Source organism: Polypterus senegalus, chromosome 7 (assembly GCF_016835505.1).
Source record: "Polypterus senegalus isolate Bchr_013 chromosome 7, ASM1683550v1, whole genome shotgun sequence".
NCBI lineage: Eukaryota > Metazoa > Chordata > Cladistia > Polypteriformes > Polypteridae > Polypterus > Polypterus senegalus.
In genome coordinates, this window is record NC_053160.1 from 165,309,228 (window position 1) to 165,330,454 (window position 21,227).

The following is a 21,227-nucleotide window of genomic DNA, read 5'->3' on the forward strand; positions in this document are numbered from 1 at the left end:
CCGCTGTGGTGCGAGGAGCCTTCTACATTCTTCCTTTTTCTATACATAATCCTGGCAATGAACAACTCATTCATTGATGGAAGTTGACAGCCAATGATCTCCTTGGCAGATTGTACCACCTGCATGTAGCCTGATCTTGAAAATGGACAAGTTAGAAGAGAACCACAGTGATAGAAAAAGGGAAACCACTCTTGATGGCTAAAAAGAACTTTAGGACGTATTGGAAATGTTTGAATAAAAGCACACATGTTTATTTGCTATTTGGGCTAATGTCTTCACACATTATACGCTTCACCTCATTAGAGAACGTTCTTGCTTAAGGTATGTGTTCAGTATTTCCTTTCATCTTACACTTAACCAGATTTTTGTAGACACGGAACACACATGAAATGGATGTATTCCAAATAATGATATACTATATTATTTACCATATACAACTCCAGGAACTTCACATGCCTGCGGTGGGCTGGCGCCCTGCCCGGGGTTTATTACCTGCCTTGCACCCTGTGTTGTCTGGGACTGGCTCCAGCAGACCCCCGTGACCCTGTAGTTAGAATATAGTGGGTTGGATAATGGATGGATGGATGGATGAATGGATGGAACATCACATGCAGATAAGGAGTCTTGGCTTGAGCTGAGAGAGTTGAGCTCCGTCAAGGCGGGTAATGGGACAGCAGGCTGCTTGCTGCTTGTGCTGATCGACACATTTACAAAACATAAGACATTGATGTAGAGGTTTCGAAGGGATTTAAGGTGGGCCGGGATTATGAGTTTTTTAATAGGCTTCACGGATTCTAGAGTTAATGGTGTGGAGTTCTAGATTACCATAAGCACAGCATTGACAGTTGGTTCAGGTTCATCTCTCCTTAGTAGTAGATCTCATTATCACTGGTGATTAGACCCACAACTGTCGTATCATCAGCAAATTACACAATGTTAATGGACTTATCAAAGGAGGTACATGTATTAGTGTTGACTGAGAACATGACAGGCGAATGAATGCAACCCTAGGGAGCACCTGTGCTGGCAGACAATCACGCAGATTTAAGCTTAGTCTTACATTCCACTTCCTTCCACTTATAAAGTTAGTAATCTACTAACAAATACTACATGGGTACAGCTACTGTCATTAGTTTAATGTAAGGCAGTTCTGGAACGATGGTGTTGAAAATCCACATTTATTGGAAAAATAGAAAATCCCTAAGACTTTTATGGAGCCACCTACTGACCACATCTTCAATGAAATTGTTTGCTTAAAAAAAAAACAAAGGAGGATTGAGGTGCATCACCATCAAACTCACAAAGGTATCCATAGCTACTGATGTCACAGCAACTGTCCTAAAATTATTAATTTCCCTAAGCCTATCTTCATCATAACTGGTACAATAATAAATGCTTTAGTGCAGGGTAGAACGATGCATAATTGTAGTGAGGTATTAAATATCTTTTTCAAATTAATTTTGAATCCAGAAATCATATGAAATTAAGACTAATGGTTTAGATAATTGTGGGACTGATATATAAAGCAAAATATTGTCTACATATATTAACATTGGAGTCTGTCTCTGATAATCCCTTTTACCTCTGGTTTCTTCCAGAGATGAACAGACAATGGCTCAGTAGATAACGCAAAAGGCATTAGTACTAGTAGGGACCCTTGTCAAGTACCATCTGAGTTTATGTTATTAATTATTATTAACGGATGGATGCTGGCATGCTGGATAAGTATAGAGTAGTTTAAACCATGCAAAAATATTCATGCCAAATTCAAATTTGGGCAGTTTAGTAAATATTTATAATTAGCATAATTTAGAAATAAAAATAACTTCTCTTTTTGTGGTTTAAAATAGAGTTCTAGTGAAAATTATCCAACTATTCTATACTAGAAAGGTATACTAAAAACTGAACAGACACAGCTGTTAGACACAGTTGCTAGCCAATGCTGTTCTGCCTGTAGCTTACATACAAGACATTATGGAACACTGTTGTGATTGTTTTTCCCATTCCCAAGGGTTTTGGTTGCTTTTCTTTTTCCTGGAAGCATGGCGGCACATTGATTACTGCTTCTGCCTCATGGATCCAACATTAAAGACTCAAATCAAACACCTAGTCATTGTTTGTGTGGAAGCTGCAAGCTGTCTATTTGCTTGTGTAGGTCTGAATTTATTGTCACTATTAATCTCCTATTTCATGCAATACCATATAGGATAAAATTATGCTATGAATCCACTGGGATGTCCTATGTCACACTGTTCATGCACTGACTTATTTTACTCATCTGAAAGAATCCTATTCTCCCCCTCTTTAATTGAAAAGGAAAGTGATGCCATATATACTATAAAATGAGGATAAGAAAACTTAATTTGCCCTAAAAGGACAGATGTAAAGCTTTTCTTAACTTGGCAAGAAATCATAAATTCTCTTTTAAAATAATCTGCTGTGCCTCTGCCTTTGTTCTGTTTTCTTTTGATTTTTTTTTCAAATAATGAGGAATTGTTTCATAATGGGCCTTTTGTTCATGTGGCTCTCTGAACTGTAGGGGTGAGATGTGGATTACAATATTTTTTTTGCAAATCCGCATAATAATGCATAAGGATGTTTGTACTAACTGTTTTTTTTATTGAAAAGCTTTTTATAGTTGATGTGATTAGATAATGCCTACAGGTTTTAGTAGTGTTTTAGTACCTATATGTAAAACTTCAGTCTTGCAACAGTTCATGTTCATATAGCTGTGGCTCAGCCAGGTATTGATATGGACAAAAAAAATCAATTAGCAATACTCTTGAAAGGACATTGGTAGAGGAGTTTTATGAGTATAGTCAGCATGAAAATTCCATCTTGGGGCATGCTTTTCATTATCCTACCCAGAGGGAAAAGGCAAACAATAAAAGAGTAAGCCACATACTGTGCCCTACAGAACACTCTGGGTGTAAGGGAGTGTGGTAGATTTCCAGCTGCCAAGAAACACAAACTGCTGTCTGCCAATATGATTTAAGATGTCAAACAGGAAAAGAAAGGCACACTGAATTAAAAAAGCAGCTAAAACGTCCTGTAGTAGAAGAACGAAACAATTACAATTATCAGGCGTAAGAACAGTAATTCAAAAAGACAGTATCTCAATCATGTCATGGCCATCCACTCTCTGTCTCCAAATATTTGACTGTTGGGAACTGTGGATACAACTAAATATATGCCTTGCACCTGATTTATGCTGGGATAGGCTCAAACTTTCCTGTGGCCCTGCTTAAGATAAGCAGGTTTGGAAAATGGATGGATAGATGCGTTTTTTCACATTTACGTGCCTATTTCATCTTTGATTCACACTTACCTGCAAAATGAGAAAATGCATTTGTTAATCATAAATTTGCCAAGCTTTATTTTAGCAGATTAGAGGCAAAGAAACAAATGACAGAGCACATCTAAATATACAAGTGTATCTAGAACAATACAATTTATAAGGCTTCAAGAATCTTTAAATATCAAATTCTTTTTAGAATCTTTCAGGATTTTATTTTGTTTTAAAAAAGGAGACAAATATTACATTAGTTTTACTCCTAATTGTTAAACTTGTGTTATAAACTTAATAAATACTTTCATCAAAGAGAAATACTACGAATGTTACCTGAAGTTTTTAATGTGATCCTCAACACCAGTTAGCCGGATGGAGTGCTGCAGTGCCTGGAGGTATGTTAAGGCTTGGGTGGAAGAACCCCAGTTGACATCTGAAATGCATACCAAAATTAGTCTCACTCTGTGAATCTTATCCAAAGCATGATAACACTAGGCGCAACTACAACACAGAGAAAAATCAGAGTAATATGTTAAACATAAAGAAAATCCAAAGTTTTGGTGTGTTACAATTCAACTGTTACATATGCTGTTGTTTATTACTCATAGAGCAATTAGAACAAATGAAACATGACAAGTAAGTACAACCTTTTGATATAGCTGCCAGCCCTGATACCTATGCAACAAATATAAGATGAAAGAGAAGAAACCGCCTTCAGTGGTCTGGCCAGACACGGACACTCCTTGTGTCCATATCTGTGGTCTATTACTGCAGATAGTATCAGATAGTGCAATATTTCAAAAACAAAGAATTTTTAAATTACAGTGTGTATTTTATTTCAGCAATGTGACTGTAATGTGCAGTTACCAACCTGTAAAATCTATATTTATTGGTTATTGCTTGGCTATTATAAAAATGTTATTTAGTATTGAATTGCTGTTGATGGTCCAACTCCACAATTTGACCAAATCTGACCATTTTTAGCAAAATAGTAGAATAAAACTGCACAAAAAGGTACAATTGTAGACTAAATGCCATAGATTAGCAGATGAGCAAACAAATGCATTAAGATATCATATAATCTGGGCTAGAGGTTGATTGAGTACAACAGCTAAAATTTGACAGTAAACACACATGCACGCACACACACACACACGTGTGCACAGAGTACATACACAAAAGGAGACTACCTTACTTAAAAGGTATATTATAAGGTATCTGAAACCCTGAGCAATGCAATAACCCAAAAACATAACTTTATTCAGGGCAGCTTAATTAACACAGCAAACATTTCATAGAATTGAAGACACACAACACCAGTGGGACCTAAATATCTGTACTCTGTTTTTAACTCTAACCTCTTTCATCATATCACTTACGCATGAGAAGCATTGCCAGGCAACAAGAAAAAATGGGCAGGGTTATGGAAAAGAAGTGCAAGGCCATACCTGACACTAAGGACCAATTTTTTCTTCTTACACCCAGTACTTGCTGCATAGACATCCGTAGAGCTTGGCCTTCGTTAGGCATTACTCACAGATGAACTTCAAAATATTATATTTTAATATGCTTTTGTTGTTCCATAAAATATCTAATAGTTCTCTTGTGTCTGCTTTGTTTTCCTATTGTTAAATTAACACCCCAATATTAATCAAACGACTCCACAACATAATTTGTAGAAGAAGTGAAAAATGATCCTGAAATGCATAGTACTGCCTCTAAGCTCAAGTTATCCCAAAGCAGATCTCAAAGTCAAACTGCAGTCATAACACCACAAACTCTACTTTGCAGAACACTAACTACAGAGGTGAAATTGTAGCCGGATACAATATCTAGGGCTACTTAAAAGAGGGGGCAAAATATTACCCCTGCCTCACTGCTGCAGCCCATGTTTACACCTACAAAAGGTCCTGCAAATGACAACAAAAGTTTTCTATCACTTTCTGATTTACTAAAGAGACTTTTAAAATTTTTATCCAATAACTATTTCATTTCTCAGTCCTATGCAATTACCTTGCATAATGTTAGCAGGCATTGGAATTTGTTTACCTTACATTTCACTGAGTTGATGCTGACACAGTTACACAAGGGGGCTATTACATCTACCACATTACTGGTACAAACACATGGCTCCTTAAAAATCTTGTAAAGCACAAAGTAATCAAGGTCTAAATGGAAATGCACAGTAAGAAACATACAGTGGCAGTTTGTGCAACCAAAAAAATATTTCCTCTGCAACAGATGGCCATCAAAAATTAATAATAAATACAATAAATTAATATTAAAGACAAGGGTTTTACAGCATTTCAATAGCTAAATAGCTATGAAAGGTGTTTTTAGTACGTTTTTGGAGTTATGCTATATGTTGAAATGTAATAAGGCAGCTGTATTTTTCCTCTTTCTTAAACTCTTTATTAGATTTGAAATCCTTCAAGCAGACACATATTTCAAAATGTTAGATGGAATAACCAAAAATGTGAGAAAAAAATAGCACTTTCTATAACTTTTAACTTCTGGAAATAAACAGCTATTAAGACACAGGAAAGCATCGAGGCTGATGTATAACAGCAAAGAGAGGATTTTAGGAAACATGTTTGCCTAATGCACAGTTCTGGACTCCTCAGGTATGTCCAGATGACTCAGATCACAGAAATGTCCCAAAGCCTGGATAGCTTGATAAATTCCAAGAAGACAACAGTCAGATAGTAAGCAAATGTGACAAACTACCAACAGCTTTTTAAATCATAATATTTTTACAAAACATAACCCAATAAATGTTAAAAAGAGTTACTCTGAGAAGCTCGTCAGTGCTTCTCTCTTTAACCAAAACATTCCAGTAAGTACTTATTTATATAAAAGATATTCTACTTGACCTTTACATCTCTCTTTTGAAAATGCAATGTTCACATTTGAAAAGAGCCTTGTCTTACAGTTCAAAAATGATTCTTAATACATATTGTATATAGCAATATTTATTTTTTATAACAAAATAAATACTTTTTATATAAATGTAACATAAACTTTGTGTAAAAATGTAATAATGCAGATGGCTGTATAACCATTTCAAATATAATTGAGGGGGACATTTTATTTATTTACTATGCATGGCTCAAAAAAATTAAGGGAACACTTAATTCATACATCAGATCTGAATGAATAAAATATTCAAATTGAAAATCTTGTAATACTGTGTAATCTGTTGTGAACAAAATGATGTAACAGCGGTCAATGGAAACCAAAATCACTAACCCACTGAGGGCAGGATTCAAAATCATACCAAAAATCAAAAGTCAAAAATTAAAATCACAGCCTAATCCAACTTGCGTGAATTTCACCACAGCAACTCATAACTCAGTAGAGTGCATGTGTGTGTCTGTATGTACTCCCGACAATGGCAGATGGTGTCCTGTGGAATCTCCTCCTAGACTTGGATCAGGGCATTCGTGAGCTCCTGGATAGTCTATGGCAGCATCAGAGCACTGATACATAACGTCCCAGAGGTTCTCAGTTGGATTCAGGTCTGGGGAATGTGCAGGCCAGTCAATGGCATCAATGGCTTCATCATCCAGGAAATGCCTATACACTCTGGCCACATGAGGACGGACATTTTCCTGCACCAGGGGGAACCCAGGGCCCAATGCACCAGCATAAGGTCTGAAAATGGCTCTAAGGATTTCATACCGGTACCTAACAGAGGTCAGGGTACAGTTGCCTAGCACGTGGAGGTTTATGCAACCCTCCAAGACTATGCCTTCTTAAACCATCACCAACTAACTGCCAAAATGGTCATGCTAGATGATATTGCAGGCAGTGTGAAGTTCACCAATGCATCTTCAGACTCGTTCACGCCTGTCACATGTGCTCAGTAGGAACCTGCTCTCATCTGTAAAGAGAATGAGGCACCAATGGCAGAGCTGCTAATTATGGTAATCTTTGGCTAATGCCAATTGAGCTACAATGATGGGCTGTGAGCACAGGTCCCACTAGAGGACATTATGCCCTCATGCCACCCTCATGATGTCCATTTCTGACAGTTTGGTCAGAAAAATGCACACCAGTAGCCAGCTGGAGGTCATTTTGTAGGGCTCCGTAGTGCTCCTCCTGTTCCTCCTTGCACAAAAGAGCAGATACCAGTCCTGCTGCTGGGTTGATGCCCTTCTACGGCCCTGTCAAGCTCTTCAGGTGTAACGGCCCAACTTCTGGTATCTCCTTTATATTCTTGAGATTGTGTTGAGGAGATACCTAAAACCTTCTTGGCACGGCATGCATGGATGTGCCATCCTAGAGGAGAAGGACTATCTGTATAACCTGAATCTGCTGCAGGTATTGCTTCAAGCTACCAGAAGTAACAAGGACACTAGCAAAATGCAAAACTACAGCAGAATCAATCAGGAAAGATAAGGAGGCGGCAGTTGTCTGTGGCCACCACCTGCAAAAACATTCTCTTTTGTTTTTTTCTTTTTTGCTGTTTCCTCTGCAGTGTACCTGTTGTCATTTTCATTTGCTCCAATAAAGGGGAAGTTGATTCACAATCACTTGTGCTTCCTAATTGGACAGATTGACATCCCTGAAGTTTAACTGACTTAGTGTTAGACTGTGATGATTCAGTGTTTCCTTAATTTTTTTGAGCAGTGTATTTACTGCTTAGTGCATCTGTAAGAAAGTTTAATGAGTTCACGCCCTCAACCGGAAGTGGTGGCCGGTTCACGGCAGACGCTTCTTCCGGCCATATTGGTTTATCTTCAGTATGTTTGTTTGTTTACTGTTTCAGTTGTTTTTTTACGTTAAATAAATATAAAATACTGGAATTCAACAGTCTCATATCGCCAGTCATCTGACCGTGACTCCTACACTCGGCTTTCTGTTAGCTAAACCCTGCGAATTAGCGCATTTCCAGAGGTTCCTGACACCCTCTATTTTAGCATCAGTGAACTGAAATTTCAGCTATTCATATAGACATGCCACATGTTTATAAGCATTATCGGTTCAACAGAAGGTATTCAACCTTTTTGCAACATACTAAAAATAGAATCTTAAAACACTTTAATAACTGGCACATCAAATTCCAGAATGTCCTGCCATACAATGCATTGTGAAACTATGCATCATCAGCAGCAATCAATAAATTGACTTTCTGAACCTACTTTACTGGGTAGCAGTGAGCTTGAATAATCCTCGTAGTAATAGATGCAAAGCAGCAATTAAAGCTTGATGAAGCATCATTTCTGGGAATAATTCATCCACAATTGCTCATATTAGACCACATTAGTCTGACTTCACATCTCGGACCTTTGAGAAAAAACTGATCACCCAGCATGAAGCCACTTATGTGAAGTGCCAGATATCTTACTGTAATTATTTTCTAACAGAAAATATGTCAAACCTTATTTTATATAGCACTTTCATCAAAAACTATTTAACACAAGTATTCAATACAAAGCCTCAATATTACAAGTTCAGGGATATTTGACTATTGCCACCTTCAAACATTTAAGAGTAAATAAGGTAGTAATCTGATAGGTGGTGCCTTTGTATGAAATAAAATGATGATACAATGATTAGTTGTGCTCAAATACTAACGTTCTGAAAAAGCTTAAGAAAATTTGATCAATTAAGGCAAATAAAGAATGGGATATGGCATGATGAATACTGGGGATAATAGTTACTGCAGTATGATATATCTATTTTAAAGTATTACCTGACCTGCTGTATATCAAACAATATGTAGCCCAAAGCTATGTATGGGAAAACTAACAGGTCCTCCTGTTGCCAGGTATTAAAAATGTTTTACGAAAAAGCACAGAGTTCAGAACATACTAAGGGGTAAAAAACTTTATCTAAACTGGAGTCTTAGGAGGAAAGGAGTATATTACTGTTGTTTAGGCATATCATACAGCCTGATAGATAATGTGTAAGTTCAATGCGTTAGTTTAATATAAATGGGAAACGGCTTTACTTTTCATGGATACATTAGACTCTTCATAAGTGTGTCATTTTTTGCAAATTTTAAAATCAGTGAAAATTGCATTAGCATGAGTATTGCTGCAGTTTTCTTTTAACATTAATCACGGTATTTGGTAATTAACAAATCAATATAATGAAAAACGTGATTATAATCGAAATAAAACAGGAGTACCAAAAGACTGAGTTTTTACACATAAGCCCAATTCTTAACCTTACCAGGCAGCAAAATTGATGTTAGCACTAAAAGGACTACTAAGATAAAAATACTAATGACTTAGTTACATAGGATGAAATAAAGTAATTAAAACTTAACAACAGACTTAACCCATCACAACCACTTCTAAGGTACTCACAAACCTTTATGTTTGTGAAGCACATCACTAAGGAAAATTATCTGAATGTATTTTATAATGCAAACAAAGATACTTATGAAACAATGATAAATGTTAAAATAACAACATGATTTTCATAAAGTGTGTATGAGTGTCATTCATGTCATACAAGTTTAATGCTGAATGACTGTCAAGCCTTGTCTTTACTGTTGAGCTCTTAGCTCCAACAGATCAGTAGAATAATAATTTAGGTCATTCTTTTTATCAATGGTGTTTTATACACTGATAGTTTGCAATAATGTACTAAATTATACAGTATATTTTAGTATTTTCATTCATAGCTATATGTGAGAAAAAAATCTGCTTTCAGAGCTCTAAAGCTCCATCTGCTGGGTTTTTGCTTTCTTTACCTTTTTAACATGTGGTAGCCTGTTGTACTGTGACAATGGTTAATTTCATGTTTTTTTTTTTTTTACCACAACTTTACACATAATACAGGTTAATTCACAATGAGATTACTTGACTCAAGCATGTGAGTCACACTTTGTCAAATCAAAAAATCTCTTTGCAATCACTCGATGCACCAAATCCAATATAATAATTCAAGATTTACTTTTTCCTGCCACCAGCTCACACTGAAAAATACGGACATGGTTTTCTCTAGTAATCTTACTACCTTAATGGCTACATCCAATAACACACAGTAGCATTAAAGTCTGCTTATGTTGAAATAGGTTAGAAAAATATTTCAAAACCTACTTAACATACATTTGATTTCCTACCAAAGATCAAAGATAAGTGTTTTTCAATTTTAAAGACTGTAGAGGATAAATACATAAAAATAAAGAAATTGCAATAAAAAAAACTGCAGAGGTTTTGCATGGCCCCTTTTTAGGAAAAAAACAAGCAAAATAAATCCCTTGCATACTTTAAAAAAAAAGCATAACATGTCTCAAGGGTGGCCGACAAGGCTGAGAACAACATACTGTTTAGCACCCAATTTCAAGATTTGTCTGTACTTAAATCACTGATTAAGTATCCACCTTCTTTAGCCATCTTTAAGAATTATTATTAATTATTTATAATGAGCACAAACACTAATTAAATTAGTAAACAGAAGACAACACATTTGCACCTAACTGTTCTCAAGTTCAATTAGTTTGCACTTAAGGACAAAGGTGCACAAATATTCAAGAGTTTAAAAAATAAATTATGTTAAAGAAAAACAAATTACGGTAACACACAGAACAACAGCAGTAAGAGCAAAACACATTTTAAAATTATTGTTAAAGAAAATTATTATGAGGCAAAGAATGGGGCAATTCCATATCACAGCTCCTCAGTTCTGAATTACACTATAGCTGTATGCAGTCTTCATGTTCTCCTAGTGTCTGTTTGAGTCCCCCCACCACCCTTGTGGGTATTGTAGTTCCCTTCTCCCACATGCCATACCAATGATATGTGTTAGGTTCACTGGATACTCTCTAACTTTGCTTTATGCAAGTCAGAACACACAAACAGTGTGTGTGTGTGTATGTGCTCCCTGTAAAGTTCAAAACTCTGTTCATTTGCAAGTGTTAATTTTTGAAGCTGCAAAGTAAAAGACATTTTATGAAGCCACAGCCTCATTTGTAATCATTTTAAATATCTAAAAAAGGGAGATGGGGATCCCAGAGACATATATGAAATTGCAAATGTCCTTGTACCCATACTTTTGATGACTTCCAAGATAGAAGGACAACAGATTAGAAATGCAAAATTTTTTAACATTAGGTGCTATAAGCTTTTTATTTTTACAGGCTTAATTAAGAATCAATGTATCTGTGGTGAATGAAGTATGGCTGCAGGTATCTTCCTTGATATTATCAGGAAGATACAATAAGATGTGAATAATGAGATTTACAAGCATTCTATTTCATGATTTTCATGATCACTATAAACCCATTTAACTGTTGCTTTTAGTATTACGCTTTACAACCACTCCTTAGATGAGTGGAATTCCAAGGTCTAACTAGGATTAAGTCTGCAAAAAAACACAGTAACTAGCAATTCTTCCCTGCACGTTTGCATTTCTTGTTTCAATCTGAAAACAATTTATGATACAATAGAAAAAAATACAAAAAAGATGAAAGATCCCAGGCTCACAAGAGGAACTACAGAGCCAGAATCTTGGCTCTTATACCTATCATAGCTTTTAATGTTTTTTTTACAAATATTTATTCTTTTCTTCAGGAAGTGAGAGTAAGGTTCAGTGAAAATTGACTCTCTCTGCTTTCAACAGCTTTAAAAAATAAATAAGTGTCACAAGCACATTTCTCAGACTTTAAACACCAGGAGACCCCAGAACTTTCAATACAATATTTGGCAGTGATATAATATACACACACTGGATGCTTCAGGAATAACAGCAACTGCCCGCTCTTTATTGGTATTTTCACTAGAGGAAACTCCATGTTCAAATGTAATGCTTCTTTATTTGTGCATTTAAAGCAAAAGCTGAAATATATACCTGTAGAAATAAACAGCACATTTCCTCAGCATCTGTCCATGCCTACTTGACGTCATATTTGAATATTTTATTCAACTACCTGGATGATTAGTTTCCTTATGAATTCATCCTCATTCTTTATGTTATTTTATCTCTGTAGCTGGATTTAGAGAGCCACTTCTTTTAAAGACTGGCTTAAAGAACAGCTCTCCTGACCTTAGCAATAAAAGTAAAAGTAAAGCCTCAGAAAGGAACATGCTTGGCTTGAAAGACTGAACAACAGGGTATACCAGCAATTAGCCAACGTAAACAACACATTTGACTTATGATATGTCTGAACCCAGTGTGAACCAGATTATACAGATAGAGCAACAACATTAACTGAAAACATGTTGAACACAAAAATATCCAAATGTCACTGCTGTGCTGAAAGTAGCACAAAAGATATAATCAGACATAAGTCTTCTCCACTTCTAGCACCCTGTGCCTACAATTTTTGCAATGCCAGTGGCTAATGGCCAAAATCTGCCTGGCCACTTTAACATGCTTCCATCAGGTCAAGTGAAATTCTGCATAGGTGGGATACTGCCATGCCAGCCATGAAAAGTTACAAAAGATAACCTCTTAATGCTCCTCTTTTGTGGCTTTCATTGTGGTGTAATCCAAAATGTATTGGTCATTATAAATATATTAATACTGCCTTGTTTTTTCTATAAGAAAAGCATACAAAGATCATGATCACCTGTGATCATTAGAGGTGACTGTGTGCAGAGGGTACAGACCTATAAATACCTAGGAGTGCAGCTGGATGACAAATTGGACTGGACTGCCAATACTGATGCTCTGTGTAAGGTCAGAGTCGACTATACTTCCTTAGAAGGTTGACTTCCTTCAACATCTGCAATAAGATGCTGCAGATGTTGTACCAGACGGTTGTGGCGAGTGCCCTCTTCTACGCGGTGGTGTGCTGGGGAGGCAGCATAAAGAAGAAGGATGTCTCATGCCTGGACAAACTTGTTAAGAAGGCAGGCTCTATTGTTGGAATAAAGCTGGACAGTTTAACATCTGTAGTAGAGCAACGGGCACTAAGCAAACTCCTATCAATCATGAGGAATCCACTGCATCCACTGAACAGGATCATCTCCAGACAGAGGAGTAACTTCAGTGACAGACTTTTGTCACCGTCCTGCTCCACTGACAGACTGAGGAGATCGTTCCTCCCCCACACTATGCGACTCTTCAATTCCATCCGGGGGAGTAAATGCTAACATTACTCAAAGTTATTGTCTGCTTTTACATGCATTTTTATTACTATTTAATTTAATATTGTTTTTTGTATCAGTATACTGCTGCTGGATTATGTGAATTCCCCTTGGGATTAATAAAGTATCTATCTATCTATCTAAGTACATTAAATGCAAAGCAATTCAAAATAAGTTAAAATAGTGGTCTATTAAGTAGATATTTAAATGTATTTTATTCTTCCACATCTTTATATATGATATGCTACTGTGGCTGTTCGTTTGTCTGTCCAGGATTTTAAATCACCTGTAGCTTGCAAAGTGTTTGAACTATTGACCTGAAATTTAGTACACATACACTATGTGACATCTACTTCAGGGTGATGATTGAGCCCCAAGGTTATTCCTCTTTTTATTTTTTTGCAGTATCAACTTTCGGCAGTGGCCAGCAGGGTGGCCATGCAGCGCATGTGTACGGGCGCCGTTCTCATTCCTACCATCTTTGCCGTCACTTCCCCTACCTCTTCATATCTTAAATCATTCTTAATGCAGATTGAAGACTTAAGTGCTAGCTTAAGTGAAAAATTTAAGAAAATGTACTAAGTAATTGAAACAGAAAAACTGACTTAATCAGTTTTAATGTGAACAGATGTCGATGGAACAAGAGAAGAAGCAGGCCGCTAGGATGGAGAAAAGAAGAGCTGCTCAGGAAGAAGCAAGCGCATCAGCCTCTGAGCAAATGAATGCTAAACGTACAGAGAAAGAAGATAAAAACTAGGAATGCTCAAGTTGAGTGTATTTACTGCACATTATTGGGCAGTGCGCCGTTACTGGTACTATTAGTAAATTTACTGACAAAAATGCTAAACTGCATCAAGTGAAAACAACATTTTTGAATTTACAGTTTTAATAATGGAAGAAAAGTATACTTTGTGGCTACATTATTGGGTACACCTGCTCTTTGGTGGAGCTGGATATTTGCTGTTAACTAGCAAATTATGTGCTTGCAAGTCAGTGACATGGTCAAGCAGTTTCATTTGTGTTCATCTGAACATTATAATTGGTGACACATTCACCACAGAATGATTGCTGGTACCAGATAAGGTAGTTTCATTGAACATCTTGGAATTTTCATGCCTTAAAGTCACTAGAAAATATTCTAAAATAAAACATTCAATACGTAGCAGATCTTTGTGTGAAGCATTTTAGTAAAGAGAGAGGTTAGAGGAAAATGGTGACATTATTTAAACTAAAAGAAAAGTCACAAGTAAAAGTTCTTAACACTACTGCTGTACAAAAGAATATCCCTAAATGCACAGTGCAGTAAACCATGACAAAAGGATAGGCCACAGCAGCAGAAGAGTACATTGAGCTCCACTCCCCTCAGCTAAGCTACTGTGGGCATATGATCACAAAAAGTGGATGACTAAAGATTTAAAAAATGCTAAATCCTGATCTAAAAAATCTCAATTTTCTGCTCTTACATACAGATGGCAGAGTCAGAATTTAGTATAAACAGTATGAATCAATGCATTCAGATATCTGTCAACGGTACAGGCTGATGACCTTTGTAACACCTGAGCATAACCTGAATACCACAGAAGAACTGCAGATAACCATGTGTATCCCATAAAGACGGTGCTCTACATTTATTCAGGATAATGTGCCATGTCACAAAAGATGCATTATCTCAAGCTGCTTCCAAGAACATGACCTTGATTTTAGTTTAATCCTACATCTTACCATCACCTATATATCAATCTAATATGCAGCTTGGCAAATTATGTCCTGCAAAGTGGATCCATCCCACAACATGGATATGAGTGGTATACATGGCTCATATTGAAAAATCTAATATTCCTGCCCCACTGATGTGTTCTTCACAAAATGATGATGCTACAGTTGGGTGTAAAACAGCAGACTGCCATGTGGTATCCAAAAAATATTTAAATAACATAAGTTTTTACCATACGAACAAGGACAGTCTGCAGCACTGCCACATAGATGGTAAGTGTGTATGTTTTTACCTGCTTGCTTACCTTTGTCCAGCATGTGTACTTTTAAAAAATATACAAAGGGTGTGACCTTGGTCCAGTGCACAAATAAAAATAAAGAGCACCATTTACAAATGTGAAAGAAGAAAGCTAGAAGGAAAAAGATTTTTCTATTGTAGAAGGACAAAGGTGGATTTTTACTCTATTTTAACCCATGTGCCTTTTTCAAACATGTAACTGCTGAGTCAGAAGAGGAGCATAATTCTGCCTTTACTGATGAGCTTATTTTAGTTTCGTTATCACACTTTTAATTTATCTTTTCTCAAATCCTTCAAACTTATATATAATCTGAGTCTGTCACAACATAACAAAATTCTTTTCATTTTCCAAATTTCGGCTACCTTCGGCTACCACCCCTATGGCCTCTCTTGCAGGTGGTGGACCCACAGGAGAGCGGAACCACGTTGCTCCTTCAGGCTGAGCCCGGCTTGGCCCCGTGGTCGAAGGTACACTTTGTACCCTTTCCCAGGCAAGGGAAACACCGATCCTTGGTTTAACTCCATATGGGGTCTCGGGATCGAGTTAGTCTGGATCTCTACCTCAGACCTGTTTGCCTTGGGAAGCTCTACCAGGAGCATGTAGCTCCCGACAACATAGCTCAGAGGATCACTAGACTGTGCAAGCCCTTCTGCCACGACAAAGCCTCGATACAAAAAGGATCATATTTTTTAAATGTATTAATGTAAACTGTGTTTTGAATGGTTTCCCAATCAAAATGCTATTTGAGGCTGAGCATTCCAAAATGTAAGTGCTAAGAAATTAATTGCATAAATTGTAATATAAAAAAAACAATAAAAATTATAGACTAATACTGCACAAGTTGTAAAGTGTGTGGTTACAGGAATAAATATAGTACTGTCATGTCACAAATTTGGTACTTCAGTGACTATCACAATATCATGTATGAATGATCTTATTGGCCCTGCTTTTTTCACACATAAAGTACATGTTAAGGTCACGTGTTAGCTACTTGGTATCTCAGTTGACAATATTATCACTACTGTTTTTTTAACAATTTGGCCATCACCTCTCCCTCAATGTTTTTTGATCCTGATTTTTGCTTTACAGTTTACAGTGCTCATTAACATCATGTTTATTAAACCTACTGATTGTTTCTTAACCATACTTATATTTTCTGTATTTCAGAATTGTGTGAGGCACATTACAAGATAAACTGCAAAGTTGCAAATGGAAAACTAAAGGCTTGATTAAACCTGGTCAAGTTTAGCAGAGTGAGATGTTGACTTTTAATCCATAATAAATAATTGGGGATTAGAGGGAGCTGGTAAAAGATTCCAGGTGTCTGGTCATATAGGAGAAAACACATTACTTGAACACCTGTGCTGCATGGCAGTACTGTTCTGAACTCTACTTTTAACACTGCTGCAGCCACTCTTTTGTGTAATCACCACTGATTTGTGTCTGAACACAAATGAGGAGTAAAAATGCTACCTTAAAGATCGAGAAAATGTAACAATATTTACCAGACTATGCAAACTAAAAACATTTATGTGTGATGACTGAATGCAGAAATCTATATTTTGCATTTCAAAAAAATTATTTAATTCTTGGCTGTAAGCCAACAAACTATGCTTGGGGTTGATTCTCTGCATTTTTTTAAATATCAGGCACTAGACATGATGAGCTAGTATTGCCCACATAATGTGACTGCAAAGCTTTGTTAATCCAGACAAAACAGTGCTAGTAGTCTGTACCAATAGTGTTGCCTGGTGGAGAAATATAACCGTTATATGATTACATCTATCCATTTGGACACACAAGGAACTTACCTGGTTTCTTATAAGTGACATAAATGTATAAGGCCAGGACAATGACATTTGTAAGTAAGGCGGCCCACCAGTTGATAACAAACATCACTACACAGCAAAGAATGGCACCAGTCAGTGAAACCCACATATTGTAGTATTTGAAACCAGGCCTCCACCCTAACAGGAAAAAAAATATTAAAGTTATTTAAAGTACAACAATTAATGACAACCTCATAAGCTATATCAAGTTTCAGCTGCATTTATCAGGAAATCAAGTGTTACATATACAATGCATGTTTCCACAATTTGAAAATTCCCATATCCATCAAACTGAAACTAGGTTTCAAAAGGATTCCATCCTCAACTGTACAAATCAAATATTTCAAGACTATGCTGAGTAATGTGCAAAGTAATTATCATTTATTTGCTAATACGGGAGTGAGGAGGCATTGCACTTTCTCCTTGCTATTTCAAAATAAGCATTGTTTTTTTTTTTTTTGCCAGAGACTTCAACACAGTAAACAATCACTTATTCCTGGATCCCATTCCTCGATAAGCTGATATTGCAATTTGGTAAGGATCATGAAATTTCTTTTGCAAATATTTAGTAAACAAAAATACTTCAGAAACCATGCCATACCTTTGATCTTTAAGCTAAAAAAAGAAATGCTATCTTTAAAGAATCTTACTTAGACCATTTATACACAATTGTCTGTAAATGTGAGCACATATTTGTGCAAGATATTACACATAGACCTAACAGATAAAGAGTACGTAAAAGAAAGCTTCATACATTCTGAAGTCTCTTCATTTGAATTTGCCCTAAGATGCTGCCCTAAACTAAACAATCCCAGGAACCTCATAATTTAAGTGAGGAAGTGCAGCGGATGTGAGCAGAAGACAATCAAAGGAGCCAAAATTTTAGGAGGGTGCAAGAATGCATGTTAAAGGTTAAGTGATGTACAAAAAGTACAACCGCCTAAAAAATAAATAAAAAGAAAATGTTGTCAAATGTGTACTCTGTACAAACCTAGCAACTTAATCTTTTCACAGGTCACTATCTTGAAATACTGAAGGAGCTTGTTAAAGCAAAAATGTACTACAGGGCCACAGAAGAAGACAGTTAAATAGCTATAAATGGGAGTTAAACGGCTGTTAAAAGTGATCACTTTATCAAAACCACCCAGTCTTTGGACACATAATAAACATATTATATTCAACTGTTAAAAATGCAGGTATGCAACAAATAGAAAGAAGAAAAGCACCTATTTTAGGTTTGTGTTTAAGGTTTACCACATTAATATCTGAATTTGTATATCCAAAAATTTATTAGACTGAATATTGAAGATTTTATTAAATACTCCAAATTTCTCCTCTCAGTTTCGGCATCACCCCTTACACAACCATGCAATACCGCAGCATCTTTTCATTTAAGAATCTACAGTATATATTAAAAAAAAATCAGCGTCAGTTGACTGGATAGACAGTACTGTCACCGTCAATGAAACAGACAAGAACATGACCAATGAAAAAGAGCTTTTTGAACAAGGAGTGCTCTGCAGACTAAGATGTATTTGATATGGAGCAACCCTCACTTGTCATTTGTAGGGCTGTCCGGCATTATAAGATGCATTCCTGCATTCTTCTAGCTCTTAAGAGCAGGTAACCATACTTCACAAGGATATTAACCTTGACTGGCCTTGGCTAAGCTAGCACAGAATACACATGCAGGAAGTGTCCCTATTTTAGGGACTTGGAGGATATGTATGAACGCTCCTGTCCAGAATAAACATAATACGTGCATTTGTACTCATAAAACATTTCACTGCACCACTGGAATACAGCGATTTTTCAGCTGTTTCAAACAGTGTCCAATTATGGAACAGTATAGAATGGCTTTAGGGGGACATACGTAGCTAAAAGCTACAATACAAAATTAAAGACTATGTATTCTTAAGGGAGAGGCTTCCACTTACCAACTTATTTTTATCACAGATCACTAATGATACTGCTTACGTTTCTTTTGTATTTTTTTTAACAAGTCTGCATTAATATTTTTTGCACATACATTGAAATACATTTCTGAAAACTATAAGGGGTAAGAGATCTTTTTCACGTGTTTTTTTCTTGACACTTACTTAATCTACAGATTTTTCAGTGTTGCGATGTAAACTATACAATGTATTTTGCTTTTTTAAAAGCAGTACCAGAACCAGGAAAATGTAAGAAATATTTGAGTCTTCATTCATTCATCGATCATGGAGGAGAGCACTTTAGTTGTCACTCAAGATTCTTTTTAAGCAGCACAGTCCCCGTTGCGTGTATGTGATCTATATAAGAAACATTCTAACTCTGAGAACATACAAATATGGGGTACACTCTATTAAACCAAAGTAATACAAATTAGTGAATGCATTAATTTCTTTCGAAAGACTGAGCATATTGTATACATTTATAATTAGAAATCAAAGACCAAGGGACAAAACACAAAAAAAGATAACCTTTAGACATATTTAGAACTAGAGTAGTTTGAGATTTTTGTATTTTGGAGGCACAGTGACACAGATTCATGTTGCTGCCTCACACTTAGTGTCTTGGGTGATTGTGTATAATTTTAGTTTTTTTCACATGCATCCCAAAAATATGTACAGTAATTTGGTTGGTTGTGTACTCTAAACTGGCACAATATGAGCAAGTGTGGATGTGAGCAAGTGTGGATGTGTGAATGCATGAGTGTTCTCACCTTTTGCCCCAATGACCCTAAACTGGATTAGGCAGGTTCAGAAATGGTAGGAAGGATAAAGGTTTCAATTTTAATATATTTACTGTTGCAGGATTGAAAAATGATTCTATTGATGTGTATTTTAGAGACAGGATAAAGAACTTTAGGTTCTAATTTTTTGGACAGAAACAATGAAAAAGCAGAAAGAGCTTAACAATTTACATAGTACGGTTGAATCTAGAATCAAATAAACAAACATATTTTAGATGCCCTCCCAAAACTTTCAAAATGTCTTATACTGGTAGGAGATCTTAGGATCTCAAAAAGCAGGAAACAAAGCAAAGAACATTTCTTCTGACAGTGATTCAACCGATTTTTTTATTGTTCATTTGCACGGTAGGCTTTTTGTCATCCCACTTCTAAAATGTAAAACATTATGCTCTGCAACTACAAGTGCATGACAACGTTATATTATAATGTGTTTAGCTTGTGCTAAAAATATTTCCAAATAACTTTTGCTTGGCTTAATATGAGGAAAATTTTAGATTGGGTGGTTGTTAGAAAATGTCTTACCACAAATGTTTAGTAAAGTATGCATATACAAAAAAGACTACTATTTGATGCATAATAGAGAAAAAAATGCTTTCACATTTTCATTAAAAAAAATTCTGGGCTAATAATCACTTATTCATTCATTCTATTTCCATAGCATCATATCCAGGATAATGTTAAAATAGGCCTGACACTGCCCCATCAATGGCAAAGAAAGAGCCAAATTTAGAGAATTTATGCTTATAAAAATAAGTTTGTAACAATTAGTCATAATTAAAACTAAGTAAAAGTAATACTGATAACAGAATGCAACTACAAATGTTACTAGATGACACTGAATATGTGCTTAACAGCATTTTACAATAAAGTTAAAAATGGAGCACAAATAGGCTTGTGGTTGCTCAGTAGGTTTAATACACAGTAGATTGAGATTTACTGTAGTCTTCCTGTGTGACTACAAATCAAAGTGACTGGTGTGTGTTAGTTGTGGAGGGTCTGGAACTAACTGTTGTTCAATTTTATAAAACATAACATTTTGGAAAGTATGCCTAATTCATGTATATTAGGGTCTGAAAGACCAAAGGGCTGTGCTGCAGAGATCATGCACTCAAGCCATTGAAGCCTCCCACCTCCTGACACCACTGTCCATTTCTAAACCTGTCCTATGTTTATATCAGTTAGGGTAGCTGTACCTTTCTTTCTGAGGATAGGCAAGACACATGACAGCCCGCATGGAGTTTGCTAAAAAGACACCTGAAGGACTCTGAGATGGTGAGAAATAAGATTCTCTGGTCTGATGAGACCAAGATAGAACAT

At 36.1% G+C, this 21,227-nt stretch overlaps 1 protein-coding gene across 5 annotated transcripts in view; it reads right to left on the bottom strand.

The window, feature by feature from the left end:
- The window catches only part of slc12a2 (solute carrier family 12 member 2), a 201,910-nt gene that overhangs the window by 25,899 nt on the left and 154,784 nt on the right, over nt 1–21,227 (bottom strand). For all 5 annotated transcript variants that reach the window (XM_039759496.1, XM_039759494.1, XM_039759493.1 and 2 more), the window contains exons 14-15: nt 17,159–17,314; nt 3,623–3,722 (exon numbers count right to left, since the gene is read on the bottom strand). In XM_039759496.1, coding sequence (XP_039615430.1) covers nt 3,623–3,722; nt 17,159–17,314 — 256 coding nt within the window. The remainder of the gene's footprint in view (nt 1–3,622; nt 3,723–17,158; nt 17,315–21,227) is intronic.